Source organism: Rhinolophus sinicus, linkage group LG01 (genome assembly GCF_036562045.2).
Source record: "Rhinolophus sinicus isolate RSC01 linkage group LG01, ASM3656204v1, whole genome shotgun sequence".
NCBI lineage: Eukaryota > Metazoa > Chordata > Mammalia > Chiroptera > Rhinolophidae > Rhinolophus > Rhinolophus sinicus.
This window is the reverse complement of record NC_133751.1, coordinates 1548893-1571537: the sequence shown is the minus strand read 5'-3', so window position 1 is coordinate 1571537 and position 22645 is coordinate 1548893. Positions and strand designations below refer to the sequence as shown.

The 22645-nt window shown below is 56.4% G+C and overlaps 1 protein-coding gene across 2 annotated transcripts in view; it reads right to left on the bottom strand.

Annotated features, from left to right (window-relative positions):
* Positions 1-624: 624 nt before the first annotated feature.
* The window catches only part of TSPEAR (thrombospondin type laminin G domain and EAR repeats), a 116381-nt gene continuing 94360 nt past the window's right edge, over positions 625-22645 (bottom strand). Inside the window, exons 5-12 of one of the 2 annotated variants that reach the window (XM_074324189.1) lie at positions 21371-21524; positions 20320-20451; positions 19434-19660; positions 17680-17866; positions 16354-16583; positions 6770-6957; positions 4361-4462; positions 625-1184 (exon numbers count right to left, since the gene is read on the bottom strand). In XM_074324189.1, the coding sequence (XP_074180290.1) occupies positions 1031-1184; positions 4361-4462; positions 6770-6957; positions 16354-16583; positions 17680-17866; positions 19434-19660; positions 20320-20451; positions 21371-21524 (1374 nt within the window). In that variant the 3' untranslated portion in view covers positions 625-1030. The remainder of the gene's footprint in view (positions 1185-4360; positions 4463-6769; positions 6958-16353; positions 16584-17679; positions 17867-19433; positions 19661-20319; positions 20452-21370; positions 21525-22645) is intronic. The other variant, XM_074324222.1, reaches the window with a different exon arrangement.

Sequence of the window (22645 nt, the reverse complement as noted above, 5' to 3'; positions counted from 1 at the left end):
CCCACCACACCCAGAGTGGACAGTGCAGTGGGCCTGGCCTGGCTACCACCCATGGTCTCCTGGCTGTATGGACTTCACAGGCCTTCCAGCAAAGCCTCTGGCACGGAGCACCCCCCCCAACACCCCACCATGAAGACCTGCCGGTGGTGCTGGCATCGCCCCACCTTCCCCCAGCCAGGTCCCCAGGTTGGTGTCATGTCTGCCCGGCAGCCTTCCCAGGGAGGCAGGAGGCCTCTGCCCGGTGTAAGGTCAGGGGCAGTGGGCAGGGAGGGAGGAGCAGAGTGAGCACAGGCCCCAAGGATGCATCCTGCACACCCACCAGCTGCAGTGCCTGGGGCGGCAGCCAGGCTGCAAAGGCACGATCGCCCCACTGAACATGGGGTCTCTCGTGGGGGCGGCCTTGGGGAGGAGATAGGACACGTGCCAGCACTGCTTGGGATTTCTGATCTAACCCTATGCTCACTGCATTCATGGGTAAACTGAGGCCACAGACGACATCCCTGCAGAGGAGAGGCACCTTCCGCTGCCCACACTGGTGATTAGGGACCCGAGGGCATGTCCCTAAGGCCTGTGACGCACTCACCAGCAGTCGAGGCCCCGCCAGAAACACGCAGAAACAGTGTGCTCTTTGTAAAGAGCGTCATAAATATATTTCGATACAGACAGAGCGTAATAAATAGCTGGGACGAGATGTGCCGAACGCATCAGGCCTGCTCCCCACCTCGGCGTGGACGGGCGCACGGGCCAGGCCTCGACGCCCCGCGGCCTTTGAGGTAAACAATTGTATGAACTTTTCCTCTAACGCGAATTCCCTACGGGGCAGCTCTGTGCTCTGCCCCAACGCCCATGGGCCACTATATCCAGCTGCAATGGCCACCAGGGCAGACAGGTGACGCCCCCTACTGGACAAGGGCCAAGGATGGCTCAGGAAGCCAAGCCGCCCCAGCTTGTCCCTCCAGAGGTTTCAGGGCTTCTTGGGCGGCATTCTGGGTAGAGCCGGCAAGTGGTGTCCCTGGGGACCCGGGGCCTGTCAGCCCGTCCTGAGCCTCAGCACCCGGGAGAGGGGCTCCTTGGCGCTGGAGTAGACGAGGTAGGAGCCGGCCGCGGTGCGGAAGGCTTCCCAGTCCCTGCAGCCAAAGGTCGGGAGGCTGTGCACGGCCACGAAGCCCTCGTACCCCTGCCACCTGCGGGAGAGACACGTCAGCCTCGGGGACGAGCACGCGGGGAAGGCTTGCCCCTGCCGCTCGCAAGGAGGGGCTGCTCCCCCACCCCATGGCCCCCACCCCACCCTTCTGTGCTCCTCTCTGGGCTTGGCGTGGAGGGGCCTCGTGGCCCCAGCTGCACAAGCTGCCCGTTATAATCAGAGCTGGGCCAGGAGCCTGCAAAGAGGGAAACTGAGGCCCGAGGTTCGCCCTGTCCACGACCCTGCAGCTCCTCATATCCACCCAGGACCCTGCCCCCAGCCCACAGTGCCCTCGGGGCAGCCCCAAAGGGAGGGGTGGGGGTAGGAAGGGGTCCTGGCGGTTCAATGGGTTAACTGCAGGGCCAAGCCGATGTCCACCCACACGCGCTCAAACACACACTGTCCCCACATGGGACACAGCAGCCAAAGCGGCTCCTCACACACTGCTCTGCGACCCACACCCCAGTTCGGATCCGGAACCCAGCCGTGGTTCTGACAGCTGCAGGGTCAGCGGTTTCTGGGTTTTGCCTTCAAAAGGGATTTATGGACAGGTGGTTCCATTTTCCTAAAGTGGAATCCCCACAGCAGGACGCCTGGATCAAAGGCACAAGTAGCTCCTATTTTAACATTTTTCCAGACCACTTTCTGAAAAGGCTGCGGTGATCCCTGTCCCGATGAGAAAGGGCCGTCCCCCTCCCAGTTCCATGCACCGCTTCCAGATGGATGGAGGAAAGAACCTGGGTCATCCTCGCGCTTTGAGAAAAACAACTTCTAATCTGTTTATTCACATTTGTCATTTCTTCTTCTGAAAATGCCTGCTCATATCTTTTGCCAATTTTCCCAAGTTGAAAAAAAAATCTTTTATTACTTTGTAGGGGTTCCTTTTCGGTCACATGTGTGGTACACAGTTTGTGTTTTCATTTTGAATAGGATGTCTTTTTCCATTTAAAACGTTGAAATGTAGGTCGTCAGCCTGATGACCTATTTTCAGCCTTACTTAAAATTTCCACATCTTCTTGTGTAACTTTAAGGTTATATAAAGTCATCTTAACTTTTCTTTTTACATTTAGATTTTAATCCTTATTTAGTTTGTAGATAACATGAAGCAGGGTTATAGGTTGATTTTCTTCCAGATGGACAGAAAATTATATGAAATTATTTTATTAAGTAGTCCATACTTTTTTCATTGAATTGAAATACAACATTTATCATGTTAAATGACTGTAAACGGTTGGCTTTCTCCTAGACTGTATTCTATTTCACCTATAGATTTAGTTCTGGTGAAAGTCACTTTGCGGTGTTTACATGCTGTCAGGACCTCTTTCACTATTCTTCCTTTTCAAATTTTCTTGGCTATCTTTGAAAATGTATTGTTCCTCATGAATTTTAAAATTTGTCATGTTGGAAACCTCTACAGAAGTAAATTAGAAAGTCTAAAGAAAACTGATGGTTTTTCTAGTAAAACATGGATGGACCAAAATTGTCTTAAGAAGAGACAGAAAACCTGATTAAACCAATAACCATGGGGGGAAACTGGACAAGCTGTTTCAGAAACACTATTAGGAAGGGGCCAGGCCCAGACGGCGTTATAACTGAATTTAACCTAATCGTAAAGAAAATAGATAAATCAATTTTACTATTGAAACTATCCCAGCCGACAGGGATAGGTAGAAAACTGCAGCCTGCATCTACCGGGGGTGCCAAAAAAGTATATATATATGACATGCACTCATCTTCTATTATCAGTATATAATGAGTATTACAATTTTAACACAGAGTTTTCCGTTTTCAAACATATATATATATATTTTTTTTTTGACACCCTCTGTATTAAGTTATGCTTCATATCGAACTAGATAAAGAAAGGTAAGGCCCCAAAAGAAAACCACAGAGCAACTTCATTTTCCATTAAAGATGTAAAAATCTTGACCATACATGATTGGCAGCCAGTGGTATATTAAGTAATTACACATTCAGAGGCCTTAGTCCCTGGAATTCGACGAAACCTCTCACAAATCATTACCCAACAGAGGAACAGAGACCCAGGGGCCATGTCCTGCACTAAGAACTCCACAGGGAACCACGCGGATGGGACACGACCGCTCACGTCCCATCAGGCCATGTGACGCTCAGCTTGCTCTCATCAAATCAACGAGGCAGCTCTGTTGGCCGTTGGCAGAACTATTCAAGATTGTTTTGGAATTTCTAGTTAATTAAGAAAACTAGGGCCGGCCCGGTGACTCAGACGGTTAGAGGTCTGTGCTCCTAACTCCGAAGGCTGCCAGTTCAATTCCCACATGGGCCATTGGGCTCTCAACCACAAGGTTGCCAGTTCAACTCCCACAAGGGATGGTGGGCTGTGCCCCCTGCAACTAGAAAATGGCAACTGGACCTGGAGCTGAGCTGCGCCCTCCACAACTAAGACTGAAAGGACAACAACTTGAAGCTGAACGGCACCCTCCACAACTAAGATTGAAAGGACAACAACTTGACTTGGAAAAAAGTCCCGGAAGTACACACTGTTCCCCAATAAAGTCCTGTTCCCCTTCCCCAATAAAATCTTTAAAAAAGGGGGGGGGGGCAGCCTCAAAAAAAAGAAAACTAGATAAACAGTAAAGACATTTAAAGTAAAGAGGCGAAGGTGTTTTATTCGCAGAGGCAGTGATATTCTTATACCCTCCCACAAACTGCTTCAGAAAACTATCAGAACTGATAACACCATTTTGTCAGGTGGCTAGACACAAAAATCAATTGTCACAATAAGCAGCTGGAAATGAAAACGAAAGGCCCCAGGCGTTGTGCTTAGAATACGGGAAAAAACCCCTAGGTGAATTTGATGAAGGTGCCACAATGAGGACACTAAACTGTCCTGATGGAGGAGAAACCTACCAGAGTCCCAGTGGGAACTTAGAGAATAAAGTATCAACAACTGTCAAATGACTGTGTCCACATACTACATCCCCGGCCAGACTCCAACGTCCTGAGCACCAGCCTGACCACTGGTCCCCTGGCTACCCCAGGGGCAGGACCCACATGTGGCCAGCCCTCAGGTGTGCCAGGCAACCCCCAGGGCCCGAGGCTGTGACTCACTCTGAGCCTGGTCACCAGGCGGGGGAAGGTGAGCCCACCCGGGCGAAGCAGGTGGGGAGGAAGGGTTCGGCCTTCGCAGCACTTTACCTGTAAATAATACTGTTTACCAAGAAGGTATTTCCATCGAAGGAGTTGGCAACCACCAGGAAGTAATCTTCTCCCACTGAGAAAAACTCCCAGTCCAGAGCACTGCGGGAGCAGGGGACAGGGTTAGGGCGCAGGCATTAGGACACTGAGCCCTTGGCACCCGGAGCTCAGGGCTGGCTTCCAGCCAGTTCTCCGAATCCCCAAATCTGAGGAGGGGCGATTTTCTCAGCTACAATGGGAGTTGGTCTATTCCAGGGAAATGCAAGTAGTGGTTCCCTTAAAAACAATTGTTTGAAGTTTATAACTGTGGTAAAACATGCATAATATAAAAGGTAACCTTTTTTGAATGCACAGTCCACTGTTAACATTGTCATTACTGCACAACCATCACCACATCGTCTCCAGAACTTTCCATCTCCCCAAACGACACTCCGTCCCCGTTCAACACGAGCTCCCCATCCCCTCCACCAGCACCTGGCCCCCACCATCTACTTCCTGTCTCTGAGTTTGCCTCATCTGGGCAGCTCCTGTCAGTGGAATCACACAGTATTGGTCATTTGTGACTTATTTCACATGAGGCTATGTCACTCAGCAGAATGCCCTCCAGATCCATCCATGGAGGAGCAGGTGTCAGAATGTCCTTCCCCTTGAGGGCTGAGTGATGTCCCACTGTGTGCATGGACCCCATCTGCTTCTCCCTCCTCCATCTTCGGATACCTGGGTAGCAAGTGTGGATGGTGCCGCTCTGAAATGGGTGCAAAGTCTTTCACTGGGAAGAGGTGGAAACAATCAGAGAGCAGTCCCCAGCTCAGGGTCGCGCCCTGAGGGCTCACAGCACCCTGGAGGCGGGAACTTGAGGACATGGGCAGTGAGGTCACCCGTTTGCCCCCAGTTCCTCCCCAGACACTGGTCAGGGGCTGACACAGACACGTTCTCCTACACTTGGAAGTTGTGTTTCTTGTTGCAAACCAACACGCTGGGTTCTGTCTTAGACAAGTACCCTGGATTTGCTAAGGGGGCGTTTGTGCTCAGAGATGCTCAGTTCGAGGGATCTGACTAGTGGCTCCTGGAAGAACTCCCCAGAACCCTGTCCCTCAAGGAGGCCCCTCTGGGCTGTCAGCCCATGGCCCCCTCATTGCCCCTCTGATGACTGCAGGCCCTGTGCCCACTTTACAGATGAGAAAACAGAGACCAAAGCCACACAGCTAGCAGGATTTCCTCAGATGCCAAGGCCAGGCCAGTGCATCTGCATCTGGTAGCCTCAGGGCTGTGGCCCGCCAGGTGGCAGAAGGCCACCCTGGGTTCTTTCCCTGTGGGGAACTGAGGTGCTGGCCTAGAGCAGGGTACTCAGACAGGACCCCAGGAATGAGGGACCCAGGAGGTACCTGGGGACACAAAGGGGCAGGCCGAGGCCAGCAGGGCCTTGGGGCCCCTCACTCCTTCCTTCTTCCGTTGGCCAGATGTCTTGGGCCACTTCCAGCCATGGCCAGTTATGATTCGGCTCTAAAGAGGTGGCCACAACCATGCTCAGTGAGGAACGGCCTGTGAGGGGCAGCTGTGGGCGCTGGGACAGCGTGTGGTTCCATGTGTGTCATGCCTCCAGGTGTAACTGGCTTCTGAAAGCAAGGCCGTGGACAAGATGCAAACCGCAGTTCTGACTCCACTGCCTGAAATCAGAGGCCGGCCTGGCTTAGCCCAGAAGGGAGACGGGGTACAGAGTGGCCACGTTCTTCCTTGAAGTGGCATAATGGTGGTGGCCCTGACAGTAATCTGAAGTATACTTTTATCCTCAGAACCACACCATGTGGCCAAAAGGTGGAAACGACCCACATGTCCATCTGGTGGGTGAATGAGATGTGGTGCATCCGGACGACGCAGATCCTTTGGCCGAACAAGGAATGAGGCAATGACATGTACTCCAGCTGGAGGGACCTTGAAAACGTGATGCTGAGTGAAAGAGGTCACATGGTACATATCCCTTCATAGGAATGTCCGTCATAGGGACATCCACCAGAACAGGAGGCCGACGGTGATGCCAGGGGCTTGGGGGTGTGGGGAAGGGGTGATAGCTAAAGGAAGGGGTTTCTTTTCAAGGCGATGCAATGCTCTAAAGTTAGCTATGGGGATGGTTGCACATATCTGTGACTTTAATACATCACTGAATTGTAACAAACCAACCAACCACACCATTTGAGAGCCATTAGAGCCCAGATGACAAAGCCAAAGAACCACTGAGCTCGCCCTGGAGAAGGTTTGCAACACAGGCCACACCACACCTCCAAGGGCTGCAGGCAGCAATCTGTGCTGCGCACCACTCCTGAGGTGGGGACGAGGCAAGGAGCTGATGTGACGCTGTGCCCCACCCACCTCGCCTGCCCTTCTAAGCAGCCACCGGCCTCAGCCACTGACCTGCAAGTGGTGATCTCCTGAAACTTGACAAACATCTGTGCGCTGACATTCAGCTCATAGATGACAGAGTTGATGACATAGGAGTCGTTTTGCACTTGCATTTCCACGTCGTAGCTGTGACTGTTGGCGACCGCGAGGAAGAGCCTGTCTCCGATGCGGAAAACTTCCCAGTCTGCGGCGCCGAACGTCTGGGGGGCGAAGGCGTGCAGAGAGCACGTGTGAACAGAGATCCGCAGAAATGGCCAAGTGCCGCCGGAGGCCCCATCTGACGCCCACACACGTTGGTGCAGCCGCGGCGCCCCCGGCCCAGACGGCAGGGGCTCACTTTCCCATCCACAACCACTGCCCTTTACGCACCTGAGTGCCAACTGTGCCTCTTCCTGAACTGTGCCAGCTGCAGTGACTGCTTCTTAGTCCTCAGTGCCGCCCACTCCCCCACACCCTTGCGCTGTCCATCCTGCGAGGTCCAGCTGCCACAACACCTCTTCCAGGGAGCCCTCCCTGCTTCCTCCATTCTGGCTCTAGACTCCGAAGCAACCCCTAGGTGGCTCCGTGTTCCTTACTATGTGCTGTTCCTGCCTGAGGTTCGCCTTTGGCTCCTTCAACAGTCCCATCTCTGAGCTCCTGTGCATGCTGTCCCTGTGTTTATCACTTGTCACCCTCGAGGGTGAGGTGTGCAGGGTCAGCAGGGCTGGACTTCTGCACAGATGGCCAGCTGCAGAGCCTTTGCCTCAGACCTCAAGCTGCACAAGTGGATTTGCATGTGAAGCCCACGTCCTGTTCATGTCGTTTATGGTCAGCATTTTGGGATAATGGTGGTGTGTGTGCGTAGAGAGGGAGAGGACGGGAGAAAGCCAGACCTAGGCCCTGGCCTGAGCCCTGAGGAGAGAGGGTGGGGGCAGAAATGAAAGGAGACATTTTCCTGGGAAAACAAGGGGCAGGTGCAGGCAGAGGTTGGGCAGGTGACCACACAGGACGACAGGCCACAGGGGGAGCGGGAGAACGTGGCAGCCCCTTGTCGCAGGGGCCTGTGGCTGACACAAGAGTGTGCAAACGCTCTTGGGGGCCATGGACCACAGCCTGTGGGGGCAGCTGGTGTCTCAGCTCCCACTTGCGCAGAGGGGGGTTGAGCTGACTCCTTCTGTCCCCCCAGGCTGGTGAGGGCAGCAGAAGCTCCAGTGACAGACTTTGCATTTGAAACTGTCTTTAGATATTTAGCCTCCTGACTTTCTGTTAGACTGACCCGCAATTGTATGCTCTGGATGGTTAAACAAAGCACCCAAAGGTTCTGGAGAAGGGCCGAGAGCAGGCAGAACCTGGGGGGGGTGGATGACGTGCCCCTTAACATGTGCTTATCTGACGTCTCCTCTGAGGACGCGCCCTGTCCCTGGCACGCCAGTCACCCACTTGCACGTCATTTCCATGCTTGTAAATTCAGGGTGTGCCGCCTGGCCCTTCTGCTTGACCCCTGCCTGTCTGGGTGCCCGGCTGGTGGGTGGCAGGTATTATAAAGAAAAAAGTCTGGCCAGACTTGGCAGTGTTTTCTCCATGCCCAGCAGAGGGAGCCATTGCGCCCCAGCCCAGCTGGCCTGGCTGCTGGCTGAGAACATTCCTGGGGGGCCCCTAAGCCTGGGCTCAAAGCCAGGGGCTCTAGAAACAGGTGTGGACCCGTCCTGAGGAGCGGAAACAAGTCAGTTTAAGCTAAAAGTAAGACTCACTAGGACAAGGACACCTGGTGGTCACTGTCCCCTCACTGGAGCCAGAAGCTTGGCTGAGGCCTGGATTAGCGTGTTCTCCCCTCACACATTCTGCCCCCAGGGCTACCCCACAACTTCTGAGTGGGCTCAGAGACCCTGGGGGTGAGGGGCCTTCAGCACCCTCTGCTCTGTGGCCGCTTCACAGAGGATGAAGACCCACGCGGCACGGAGAGTTACACACATGCCAGCTGTGACTTCACGGAGAGCTACAGACATGCCAGCTGTGACTGGGCAGAAACCAAACAGGAGACATCAGACTGTTAGATCATGGGCTCTTCAGACCCATGCTGGGCAAACCATGTCAGTGGGAAACCAAACACGTGTGCACACACGTAAATGCACACACCTATGTGACACATGTAAATGCACATGTCTGCATGCACGCATGTAAAGGCACATGCCTGCACGCACACATGTGCATACGCATGGACATACCTGGGTGCACACACATGCACACATACACACCTCGCATGCACATGTGCACACGGGCACGCCCACACAGTACAGGAACAAGAAGCTGTCTGAGGGGCCTCCTCAGATAGTCAGTTTCCTTCAGCTCTGAGGTACTCGATTCTGAGACTACTCACTTATCCTGAACCCCAGCATGGAGGGCGAACAGATGGGGGGCTGTGGAGGGAGCACTAGGAGAAGAGTCCTGAGGTGGGAAGGAGAGAGGAGAGCGTGGCCAGCGGTACTGAGTCTGGATGGAGGGTCCAGGAGAGCCTGGCTCAGGGGCTGTCATCCTACCTCTGCTCTGTGTGCTCGGCCAGGTCAGGGTCCTGAAACAACAAATGCAGGCCCCTCATTCCATGTAAATTCCAGAGAAACAAGGATTTTTCTGTCTATGTATCCCATGCAATACTCGGGACATGTTTTTACTAAAAAACTATTCATTGTTTCTGTGAAATTCAAATTGAACCGGGCATCCTGTATTTTATCTGTCCACAGGCTGGCAGAGACCTGAATGGGGCCTCGCTGGGTCACCGTCACGGGCTGTCAATGACCCCTTGTCCCCACACCAGGCTGCCAGAAGCCCTAGAGAGTGGGGCCAACACCTGTGCCCTCAGCCAGAGGCCAGGCTCCTCCCACTGGGAGCTGAGAGGGTGGAGAGTCTGCAGCAGCCCGGGCAGGGGTGTATGGGCCTGGGGCCTGTTGTCAGCCCACTCCTGGGTTCTAAGCGCATTAGGACTCATTCGGGGGAGAAGAAGAAATCCCCACATCAAACGGCCTTGCCAAACCCTGCCTGGCACCAGAGCCCAGGCGGCCAGGCACCTGCTGGGCTGGGCAGGCCCTCCCCTCCTTCCCTCCTTCCGAGTGGAATTCCCCTGGAGCGCTGCCCTGCCAGCCCTGGCATGGTGCCAGGGGCTCAGGAGCACCTTGTGGGGAGGACGGTGTGGCCAGAAGCACCCGGAGCTCCTGACAACCATCCTCGAGGGTGGGAGGGCCCCCGGTGATCAGCGGATCAGTGTGGGCAAGGAGGCCTTGGGTCCCGGCTTTGATGGAACAAGAATCTGGCCTGGAAGTGCTGGGGCGAGGGAGGGGGAGGCTGGGGCACTGCCACACAGAAGGCAGGTGGCCCCCAAAGGACCCTAGGGGTTGCTGCCATCCTCACTGCAGGCAGTTGCCTAAGGTGGGTGAGGCTCCCGTCCCAGGAGGCTGCAGAGAGCAGCACACCTCCCAGCCAACTACTGGGTACCCCTCCGAGCTGCCCCCAGCCAGCAGCCCCTCCAAACCGTGCCCCTCCCTCACCTGCCTGGACCACTGGCAGCTGCTGCCTCACACAACAAGCAGAGGTCACTGGAGGCAGAGGCCTGTCCTCTGAGCACCTGGGCAGGTCACGCTGGGCAGTGCCGACCACGACGTGGCCTCCACACCACCCCTCTTACAGATGGGGATCTCCACCCAGCTTTCTTGCCTTTCTTTGCATTTGTTTCTGGACGTTTACACATGGTGGAGACTTTCCAACAAGCCTGCAGCTACCATGCCACCCGCACACCGCCAGCCACTCTGCTGCACCACCAGGCCTCCCCTCCTCACTGACCCTCTCCTGGGGCCCCTGGGCACACAGCCGCCCTCCTGCCCCAGGCCCCTCGCCGCACTGGGTTCTCATGTCTGCCAGCGACACATCCATCAGCCTAGCCTCCCAGGCCACGAACCCGAACTGAGAACCTTGGTCAGCGGCTCCCCTCTCCCGTCGCTTACCTACCCCTCCTTAGCCCCATCCCCTCTATTTGACGACATGACCACAACCCCACAGCTGTCACTCAGGGAGCAAAAACCCCAGCAGCTGAAGTCTGGGTCTCCCTGGACGGAGCCGCTCCCTCCTGGACACACCAGCTCGGGCCTCCTTTGGTCCAAGAGGGAGAAGACCAGCGGTAGAAGCCTGGGTGTCTGCCACCTGGAGAGGGTTCTAGGATTCCTGGTGGGAGAGGTGGGGAGAGCCAGGGGGCAGGGCAGAGGAACGTGTCGCTGGGTGGGCAGCCGGCCTCCCACTCCCACTGGGGCCTGGATTCCTCGTGGTCTGTGCAAACAGCTTTGCAAACACCCACCCGAGCCTCGCCAGCCGGCCGAGCACTCAGAAAGGACTCCCTTTGCTGGCAGCCCCTGTCCCGGCACACGCTCTCTGAGCACCCTGCCCCTCCTGCTCCAACGCTCACGGTCAGGAAAGGTGTTGCAAAACTCCAAACTAAACAGTAAACACATTGAGGCATGTCCGGGGCCGAAAGCATTTAAACACAATAGGAAAATGCTGGCAAACCATGAAAGTGGAATTTGGTGGGTTTCAGGCATTACCGAAGTGTGAAGAGATGTGGCTTTTACAAGGCTGCCTCCAGGCAGGGCCCTCCCTGGCCGTCTGCAGAGCCCCGAGCCACCCTAGCAACCCCCCAGTCCTGGCCCTGGGGCTGGAGAGGCGCTGTGTCACGGCCACTGTGCATCTGCTACTGGGGCTTCTTGTAGGCCCCTTGGCTCTCCTGAGGGTCACATAGCCTGGATGAGGCCTTGCCTTGGCTCAGCTGGCCTGTTTGTGCCCCTCTGCTTCTGGCCTCCCTTCTGAGGATGCCTGTGTGTCCAGGGCTTGGCACAGACTGGAGCCAGCTCTCAGATGCCGCCTGAAAATGCAGAGTGGCTGCCACCTTCCAGGCCGGCTTGTCTACCACCACTGACGTCACCCAGGATGGAGTCCTGTAACCACATTCCAGGACTGCCTCCCACCTGCCCCCAGAGCAGGTGAAGAAGACCCAGGTGAGTCTGCTCAGCGAGGCGCAGCGTCTGTCCTGATGCTTTTTGATGAAGGGCCGGTAGCGTGGGTCTCACACACCAGGAGGGGAGGAGGCAGCTCAGTGTGTAAGCTCGTCCAAGGGCACAGACTGGGATCCACCTGGATGGCACAGGCCTGGAGGAGGGACCGCAAGTGGGCACAAGGACACCTGTGGACAACTGGCCTTTCCACTCACCACCATTTGTCCCGGCCAGGTCCTCTCACTTCCTAGACTCAGTTTTCTCATCTGGTAAATGGGTCTCAGATGGCTCACAAGCCAGCTGAGTACGTGCAGCCACAGACCTCCCTCCATAAATCTCTGTAAATGGCAGAAAGGCTTTTCAAGAAGGGGAACAAGAAAGGTTGCCACCAGTAGAAATTCCAGGGGTTCTGGCTGAGGCTGTCGGGAATGGAGAAAAGCGTGTCCCGAGCCCAGGGCCATGGGGTTGTGCCTATTCGGGAGCAGCAGCCTGCCCATGGTCTAGGGAGACCCTCTGCTTCCTGGAGGGCAGCGCTGGCATTCTCTCTTCATGCCCTGCATCCAGGGTGAAGGTGTAGGGCCTCTACCCTCCTTCCACCACCTCGCCTTCTCCCTCCAAGCTGTTCCCTCCAGTGGTCCTGGCCACATCGTAACATCTTTCTCGCAGAGCCAAGGCCGTGGCCAGGGTTGCTTCAATGGCAGGATGATCTCCATGCTTTCCCAGGGGTCAAACAGACGCGCCGTATGGCTCACTTCACGTGCGGAACTGCTTTTCAACAAGTTCCTAGTTGCATCTTCCGAAACTCCTCCCTCCCTTCTTCCCTCTTCTTCCCTTTTTGGGGACAAAGCATCTTGGCACACAGCCATGTCTTCCAGCTCCTCACTGGTCCCCCCCCGCCCCCCAGGAGCCTGTTCTCTCTCCTGCTCCCTGAAGCCGCTTCCTGTGATTGTCACGTCTTCAGGGCTCTCCTGGGGGTCCCACCCGAGTGTCTTTCCACTGCAGTCTGTGCTTCCATCACTCCTTGAGGTGTCCAGCCCATGAGTCTCCACGGAGTCCCCGTCATGTCTCGTCACCCTCCCCCCGGGGTGCTCCCACCGAGCCCCCAGGGCTGACAGGCTCTAGAACAGACACTGGTTCTCATTCTGGGGTCACCACCATCAATGGCTGGAGCCACCACTTCCCGTTCTGGTTTCGTGCCCGGGGTGACTCCCACGTTTGTCGCCTTCCAGGGGCTTCCCCACATTTCCCAGTGCCTCCTGCCGCTAGGCTGGATCAGGTGACAGGTGCCAGCCAATGGGCGTCGAGCACAAGTGAGCACATGCCCTCCCAGGCTGGGGAGTGAGAGCAGATCTCTGTCCTCTGTGTCCACAGGTTTCTTCCTGGTGAGTTTCGTGTGGCTCTCGTCCCCTAGGTCTCAGTGCCCTTTCTATCTGCAGGTTCATGTCCCAGAGATCTTAGGGTTTTTCTTTGGTAATTCCATTGCTGCCTTCTCCCCCTTCGCTCTTTCTAGAACTCTGGTTAGCCGGCTCTCAGATCTCCTGATGGAGTCTATCTTTTCTTTCTGTTCTACATTCCAGAAGATTTCCTTACCTTTATTTCCCAGTCGTGTTGGAGGGTCTTGTCATGCCAGCAATCGCGTTTTCATTTCCCTGGACTCGTTCCTGTTCACGGCATCCGTACTTACCTCATGAGTGTGATATCCTCTTGGATAATTCCGAAGACAATCATAATTTTTAAATACTCTTGTTTCTAGAACTAGCTGTTTCTCCTATTGTGGGTACATGATCTTTCTGCCGACTCCTCTGTGTTTCAGTCTCCTGTCTAGCACCTGGAGACCCTTAGTTGTCTGAGTCTGTTTAGTGGTAAGGATGGCAGGCTGTGCCCTGGGGACCTGGGGCCTCTGGCTGGGGCCCTTGATGACCCTCCTAAATTGGTCTTTTGTTGTGTTGTACCTTCTTGTTCAAATGTAGGAGATTTAGGGTCACAGTGTTGGTACCTGTAGAATAACCCCCAAACTGCAGTCTCCACCTCCTACAGGGCCTCTCTCCGTACCCCAGGCACAGTCTGACAGCCCTGCCAACGACCTGCGTGGTTCACCAGAAGCCATGTGCTGTGCTTTCTATGCCAGGTTGCAGGAGCCTGTTGCCAGGACCCCACAGAGGTCTGTCCTGTCCCCGCTCATCCCTTACAAACTGGGAAACAATCACCGAATCTCCTTTCAGAACGAAGTCTTCAGTTGCTCCGATCGTCCCTCCTGCCACAGGTTCCAACCCCTCCCAGATTCTGGCCGGACTGCCTGGATGCTGCAGATACGCAACACTGCAAAGCCCTGCTCGGCTGGCGCGGCCCCGGAGGGCAGCCCACACCCCTCAAGCTTTGCAGACCCACATGCGATTAGTTTAGAGCCCTTGGGCTTCCCACGCACACTGCCGTCCACCTGCCACCATCTGCTGCCCAGACCTCTACTCAGCCCCTTCACTCTGCAGATGCCACGTCCTCGTCCAGGCCCTGCTGTCCAGGCCCCTTGGGAACCTGATTTTACCACTCAGGTTTGCAGGCCCAGCCCACCTCCAGCTCCTGCCACTTTGCACATCCAGTCCGACAGGCCTGCGGTCTAATCCCGAGTCGGAGGTTTGGCCACCCCTTGGGGACCCCCTGCCAGCCCATTATTGAATACTCTCAAATCAGTGTGTACACGTACCCAAGCCACATGCTTATCTAACCGGGGATGTCTGGGCACCCGTACGATACCACGGCAGTGACAAACATCACGTCAGGAGCTCGTATTGGAGGCAGCAGCACCCCACTCTGCCCAGAACAACTCCCAGAACCTCCATGCCTGTTTCCCGCGGGTAAGAGGGGTCTGGTGGCAGAAGTTACCTCACAGGGCGGCTTGGAGGCCTGAGTGGGAGAAGCGGTTAAACTCGTGGCACAGGCGCTTTATGAGACCATTGCTCAGCAAGCTTGAACCACTGTCACTACTCACCTCCCAAGACTGAGACCGTTAGAAAGTGGATGGCTGCAGGGGTCACACCTCACCCCAGTCTGGCTTCTTCCAGCATACCCCCGCCCCCAACCATGTCTCAGGAAACAGCTCCCTGGCTATTGACCTCCTCATGCCATGAAACTTGGGGTCACCTGGGTCACAGCCCCCACAGCCTGATGCCCACAGTAGCTGGAGGGTCAGTAGAGTGGCTCTTGCTCTCTTAGCGCCTGCCTCCCACCCTCCCACGGGCACCCATAGGCCCTGGGCTGCCCCTCCTGCCAGCTCCCGTACCCTCTCTCTGGGCTTGTCCTAGTGTCACTTGCCCAGGGAGCCGACCTGACATGCAGAGGAGCAGCTGGGGCCCTGAACTTGGTTTTGTCGGGGCTGCACTGTGTGTGCTGTCGGGCGTGTGTGGATACCTGGACAGCCGTGCCCAGCCCTCAGCGGGCCTGGTGGCCCCGGTGCAATTCCAGTGACTGAATGAAGGACATTAATGGCATGGTGTCCTCCGGGGGCCGGGCCAGCCCTTAGCGCTCAGGCCCTCTGCTTCCTGCACTGCTCTCATTTCTCTCCGTGTGTGTGGGAGCTCCAGGACTCCCGACTCCTCCACATCATCTTCCCCCTCTTATTTGCAAACAAACATGCCGCCTCCACCTCGTGCCACCTCCAGGCTCATCTGTGTAGATGGTGCGGCTGGAATGTTCTGGACTGCCGTCAATCACTCCAGCACAAACCCCCACCAGCCCCTTGGCAAATGCAGGACTGCTTAGCAAACGTGGCTGCCCTCCCTGGAGCCCACAGGAGGGGCGGTGGGTCCCCTGCTCTGCTCCCTCCTCCACCCATGACTGCCACCCTCGCTGGGGACAGGGACACTTGAGCAGTCACTGTCTGAGGCTCAAGGGCCCTCAAAGCACTTTTGTTGGTGAAGGAGGGACACATAAGTGAGCAAAGGCATGTTCCAGAAGGATGTGAGGGAGGAAGGAGTCTCCCGCTGGTGTTGGCAGTGACGGCCTCTCCATCACGTGGAGACAGAGTTCCCCCCACTTTGTGAGGAGAATGGACGGCAGCCAGACCCACCCGCGAGCCTGCAGTGGCCACACCCGCACCCCACCCGGCCTCCATGCTTCCCCTGCCCATTCTCATCACCCAGCCTGGGACACATGCAACTCGTGGGGCATCTGGCACCGCCCCACACTACAAACACTTCCGCAGCCTCCCCTCAAAGGCCCCCCAGCCAGCCCGTGGCCACTGGAACCAGCTGAGGACACTGAGGTCTGAAGGAGAGTGCTGCCTGGCTGCCCAGGGCAGGAGCCTGGCAGCCACACAGAGGCAGGTCACACAGCGGGGCGGCCAGGACAGTGTGATGCCAGTGGGAGGAAACAGCCAGGGCTCCCTCCCCTGCCTCATATTAGGGCTCCCCAGGCCCTTTTTGGGTGACAGGGGCTGCCGTTGGAGCCTTATACTGGGGAGGTGCCTGGGTGGAGGGCACGGGGTGGCAGTGCAGACCCGGGCTGGCCCTGGTTGGGGTCCCCGCCGGTCCTGTGTCACCAGGCACGGATGCGGGATAGAAGGCGGGTGCACAGGTGCACGTCGTCCCTTACCAGGAAGGACTGGAAGAGCTGGAAGGAGCCGAGCAGCCACACGTACAGGTGGGACTGCACCTTCGTGGACGTGCCGTTGAAGGCGTTGGCCACCACCAGGAATGAGTAGGGCCCCACGGTGAAGAACTCCCAGTCGTAGGCCCCGCACGTGGCGATGGTCTGGTTGGGCTCGAACAGCCGTGTGCTCGGGTTCCACTTGTAGATGACGCTGTCGATGTTGTGGTTGTCACCTGGAAGCCAAGCAGCTGCACTGAGGGAGGGGACACAGACTTCCTCCCCGTGGCCCGACACTGCCCAGGGCCCCTCAGCCTGGCCTGCCATCCAGCCAGGCCGAGGGCCGCTCTGGCTGGTCCTGCTCCCTTCTGTACCCGTCACTCCCCAGCGGCGATGCCCTTCATGGGCCATTCCTCCACCCCCGCTCAGATGGACACCCTCAGCGGCCCCCCCTTCCAATAACTCCAGGTTCTTGGAGGTGGGACGCCCCACTGCACCTCCAGCCTCACCTCTCACACTGCCCGGTGTCCCCTCGCTCCCACTGTCCCCCACAGGTCAGGCACTGTGCTCCTGGAGCCCCCTTTGGGCCAGCCTGTCCTGGAGCACTCACTCACACTGAGAGGCACTGGTGAGGTCCCCTGTCCATCAGTGGGTGGGGGGACTCCTCCCCAGGCCCCCCACAGAGCTCCCTGGAGGGTCTCAGACTCAGGTGAACTCTGACTAATGGCATCTGCCCACGGCCTGAGCTAGAGACACCTCACATGGCTGTCTGGGGCCTTGGACCTTGTGCAGCCCTCGAGCCACAGGATGGGGAAGGCTCTTCTTGGTCACTCAGGACAGTCACTGGCCCAGGATGACGTTTGCCTGTTCCTGGCCGTCCTGTCCGCCGCACACATGCGTCACATGGACTTTGGGTACAGACAGGTGAACCTGTTCTCGGAGAAGTAGTGTCTGGCCCTCCCAGCGGCTCCCCCAGACTGACACTGGGCCTCCTGCTCAGAGAGCTCACCTTACCGCTTGTGTCAGCCACACCTCCCCAAGGGGAGGTTGGTTGGCTAGTGAGTCAGTTAGTTTCAAACGAGGCAGTCTGTGCAGCCAGGTGCCCCACATTTCCATGTGGGCAGGTACAGAACACATGTCTGTCTTCCTACCTGGACAGGTGAGGAGGTGCTCAGGTGTGTTCACCCTTAGAGGCCACCATCAGGTGGGCAAACCTGAGGACTTGTGCTGGTGTGATTTATTGTCACTTTTAATGGGAGCAAAATGAGTGGGCAGGTGAGTCATGCCCCACCCGAAGCAGTTCCCTTCCGGGTTGAAGGCCACGGCCCCTACCTTCCCGGTGGTTGGCCACGGCCAGGAAGTGCTCCCCAGCCACCTCAAAGGCCTCCCAGTCCCGAGCGCTGTGGGTAGGAACCCTCTGGTAGGGTGTGAACCGCAGCTTTCTCTGGCTCCATTTGTAAATGACGGAGAACTCCTGACCCTTTTCATTCGGGTCAAAGTTAGCCACAGCCAGGAAGACCTGAAAGATAGGACCCGGGGCACTTGGTTCTCCTGCTCGGCGCCAGGCTCTGGCGCGAAAGGCTTCTGAACGTCAGTGTCTCTGCCCGGAGGACGTGGAACTGGCTGAGCACCCCCTCCGTGACTGCTGGCTTCGGTGGGCTAGCAGCCCCGACTGCCCACATCTGCTCCTCACATTTAAGACCTTCAATCATGTCCGAGTCCGCCAGCCTGCCACTGCCCTTTCTCTCTCCCGAACCCAGGAAAAGCTTTGTCACAAAAATGTTTTTGTTACCAGGCCTGGAAATGTGAGTACCCCAGTAAACCCTGCATCTCCTTGGGTGACTGGACAGATTTTCCTCTTTTTCAGAATTTCCCAATTTTTCTTTGATGTAAAGTTATCATGTTTTATAATACAAACATAAACACCTTTGAAATGTCATCAACCGAATAACCAGAGAGTGAGTCATTCACTCACCACGCTGGACCTGGAGCAAGGACTGCAGTGGATGCCAGGGGCATGGGGGCAGGGCTTGTCTGTCCCCTGTGGGTGGGCCAAGGGGCAGGCAGCACCGTACCCAGCACACATGTGTTGGTGAGTGAATGATTTGGGGGACAAGCATGGGAAGGTGTAGGGACAGAGTCCCAGAGAGCAGTTTCCAGGCTCTCAGCCTCATATGGAAAGGTGCTGGCTCGGGTAGTAGATGGTCATCAGCTGTGATCAGTTGGCCATTAGCCACTATTGTTTTGTATATAAGTGCTGTGGTTACGCTAGCAAGTGCGGATTGCAGATGGTACAGATTGTGTGGATCCTACTTCCTGTGTCTTGCCCAGCAGTCAGTGAGACTGGGGTGCAGGAAAACCACTTGTTGGGGTACTGGCGGATGTTTGCTTCTTGTGTCTCCACCAGCCGCCGTTGAGAATATAGTGGTATGAACCCCCTACCTGTGGCTCTGTGGGTGTTCCTTTTCGGCCTCACCATACCCTGCGTTCACCTGCCAGGAGCGGGAGCTGAGTCCCTGCGTTACAGAAGGTATCCCCAAGAAGGAGCTGGTAGACAAGATTAATCTTGACAGGGGTGGGGATGGCATCTCTGAGACCCTCCACCTGCGGGCCCTCTGCTCAGTGCAGCCCTGACCAGAGGGGGGGCTGCCCACAGAGTCTCACACCCCAGGGCCCCTGGGGCCCAGGTCTCATCCTCCATGCCTGTCCCCCTCTGTCTGGACACAGCATGACCTCAACGTTTGTGTTGCCATTCTGAAATTATTTCTGCATCGTTAAGGGGTCCAAAAGACCACAACAAGTTTTTAATTTAGTACTGATGGGTCTACAGAGAACTGGGTGGCATCTTAGAAATGACCTTTCTTCTGTCACGTAGGGAGCCAACAGACTTTCTCAATGTCACAGTCTGGATTTAGAGACACAGCTACGTAAGCATGTGAGTGTGAATGATGTTGGGAACCTGGAAGGCTTTGGAAGCAGCAGAAATGCTTTTTCCTGTCGGATCTATGTAAGGAGCCCCAACCTTTAGACTCTGTGCGGTTTTCCAGCTTAGAAAGGACTGAGGAAGTCACCCACAGCGGACTTGCCTTTCTCCCGATGGTGAAGTGCCTCCAGGACTGTGCTTGCTGCGTGGGGATGTTCTGGTACGAGGCGAACTTCCCGTCCATCCACTTGTAGATGGCGGACGTGGTTTTCCGATTGGCCGTTGCCATGAAGAGCCCGGCCTCGGGGATGATGAAGACCTCGAGGCCCAGCGTCTCCGAGTTGGTGTGCAGGCTCTGGTACTCTTCCACGTAGTCCAGTTTCTCTTTGGCTTGTCACAGAGATGGTGAGACCGGTTAACACTTCCCAGAACGGAAGCCCGGAGGAGTCTTGGGAGTGTGACCCCCAGCCCTGAGCTGTGACCCTGGGGCATTGGCGAGGACCATGGGCGCAGGTCCACCCTCATGGGTCTGTAGGGCCCCCAGTGACACTCACGGGGAGGACCCCATGTGTCCAGTCCTTATGAGACATTTCCCACGCTCACTGCTGCCACAAAAGGCTGTGCCCTAAACTAGAGGGTAGACTCAGGATCTTGCGAAGGGCCCAGCTGGAGCCAATTCCCTTTCCCTGCAGACACCCTGCCGGGAGCACCCATGGCCCCCTCCACTCGCCCTTCCCACAACAGGGATGGACAGATGCAAGGGCTTGCTACAGCAGTACCACCCTGCGGTTCCTGCATCCAAGGGCACACTGGATGTGAAGACAACGAGTGGGCCCCACGAGCCAGGCCAGCCCCCAGGGAGTCCCGTGCTCTTCCCTGGTCGGGGATGAGGGGAAATGACACACCCTGCCAGCCCACGTGTCGTGCCCAGTGGGCACGCAGTTCCAGTTAAATACATAGGCTCACTGCTCTGGGTGGGGTCGTTCCCTGTTCTGAGCAGACACCCTCCGTCACTAGAGCCCCAGTCATGGCTGCCCAGCCCGCCTCACCTGCCAACACAGAGACCCACTCGCTGCCCACGCACAGGTACAGCCCCTTCCGGCCAGCATCAAACCAGAACTGGGAGTCCTCCACTTTGGTGCATGGAGGTTGGATTCCCAGCGTCACCTTCATGTTGGTTTCTGGAGGGGGACAAGGAGCATGAGTGTCTGGTGGGAACGTGCTCCTGGCAGGGGCGGACCCGCCTTTGCCTTTGAGCTGGGCTGCAAGGACCCACTCCGGGGTCTCAGACAGGAGCAGGTGGCCTGCCCCAGGGGTCTGCACACGGGCAGGACGTCCTAAAGCCCCCTGCCGGCTCCAGAAGACAGCAGTCTTCACCTTCACCTCCAGCTCTTCTGAAACCCTTCGTGATACAGCCGCCTTGCTCACCTCCCTGGGACATGTTTACTTACATTTCTGTTTTGCTTGGTTCTCAGCCCATCACTTCCTGTAATTATACTTCCCTCTCAGGTCAGGCACACATGTCCTACTGATGCTCCGTGGCCACCTCAGAGCCGCATCTGTACTGCAGCCCCAGTGGCCAGAGCATATCCTCGACCCTCACAGTGTCCTGCCCAGGCCTGGGGCTGGACACCTGCCCCGTCTCCTCCTTGTGCTCGGGGTTTTGGAAACATGACTCCAGGACTGCATCTCAAGGTCATCAACCTGAGGGGGCACCCTGGACCTGTGAGGCTCGGAGATAGTCAGGCTGCCTCCCCACTTCCTCGGGGGGTGGGGGCAGGGGGCTTGGAATCTCTACAGCTGGTGGTGTGGTTTAAATAAAACTCAACATTGTAAGTTACATTGGGAAGGTGCAAACACATACTAGAAAAAGCAAAGTCAGGGACCCTCTGGCCTCGGGGTTCATGGAAAACAAAAATGAACCTCACGAAACTTGGGGTCCCCACTGGGATGGGGGCTGAAGTTTGGATGGCTGTCAGAGAGGGATGGGGAGAAAGGACCCCAAATGCTGCTCTGGGGGCAAATCAGGCAGCAGGCAGAAGGCAGAGACTCAGGAAGAGGAAGCCTTGGCATGTGGGGCTGGCAGCTTTGGCTACTAACCATAGGGGTATTTCAGCACCTCATTGTCTGCCGGCCTCCCCGTGAGGCCCTGCAGGACAGGGGGGATGGACAGCACGATGTCAGCATTCCTGCAGGGGCACAGCTGTGCAGCGGCGTCCGAGCCGGGCAGCAGGACGAGCTGCCTCACCAGGCCCTGCAGAGAGAGGGCAGCACGTTAGGGCCTTGGGGGACAGTGGGACTGGGGGGAGCCCTGGGGGCACGCTGGAGAACTGCACATTCTTCTAAGGTAATTAAACCACAAAGGAATTTTTTCTGTGGACTAACCTAGAGTGGCTGGCTTGCCTCACTTACCCATCCATTTGTCTACCTGTCTACCCGTGCATCCTATCACATGCCCATCCATCCATCCATCCATCCATCCATCCATCCATCCATCCATCCAATTACTCATCCATCCACCCAGCCATCTATCATCTGTCTGTCTGTCCATCCATCCATCTACCCTCCCACCCACCCACTCATCCACCCATCCATCCATCCATCCATCCATCCATCCATCCATCCAATCATCCATCCATCCACTCATCCATCCAATTACCCATCCATCCATCCATCCATCCATCCATCCATCCATCCATCCATCCATCCATCCAATTACTCATCCATCCATCCATCCATCCAATCATCCACCCACCCACTCATCCACCCATCCATCTATCCATCCATCCATGCACCCTCCCACCCACCCTCCCATGTGTGGATCCATCCACACATTGATCCATCATCCATCCATCATCCATCCATCATCCTTCCATCCATCCATCCATCCATCCTTCCACACATCCATACATCATCCATCCATCCAAGCATGCCATCAGTATATATTCACAGAGCACCTGCTATGTGTCACGCATGGTTCTAGACACTGGACACACAGGGAATTAAAGGCCCTACTCTCATGGAACAAGGTGCCCTCACCTGCACTCTAGGGGAGAGGCAGGCAGTGAGTAAACACATAGCTGGTCTGAGGGTGGTCAGGGCTACAGCGAAGAGTCAACCAGAGGAGGCATCTGGGAGGGCTGGGCATGGGCTCATCTGCTCAGCATGGGGAAGGCCTTTCTCTGTAGTAAGAGGACACAGGGTAGGGCCTGGAGGTACAGTGGGGACCCGTGTGCCCGGAGGAGGGAACAGTGATGCAGGGTCGTGTCGGTGTGGCTGGTGTGTGTGAGCCGAGTGTTCCCCATTCCCACCTGCCACACCCAGCAAACTGTCAAGCCAGAGCATCAGGACAGCAGGCCGTAGTGACAGCCACCC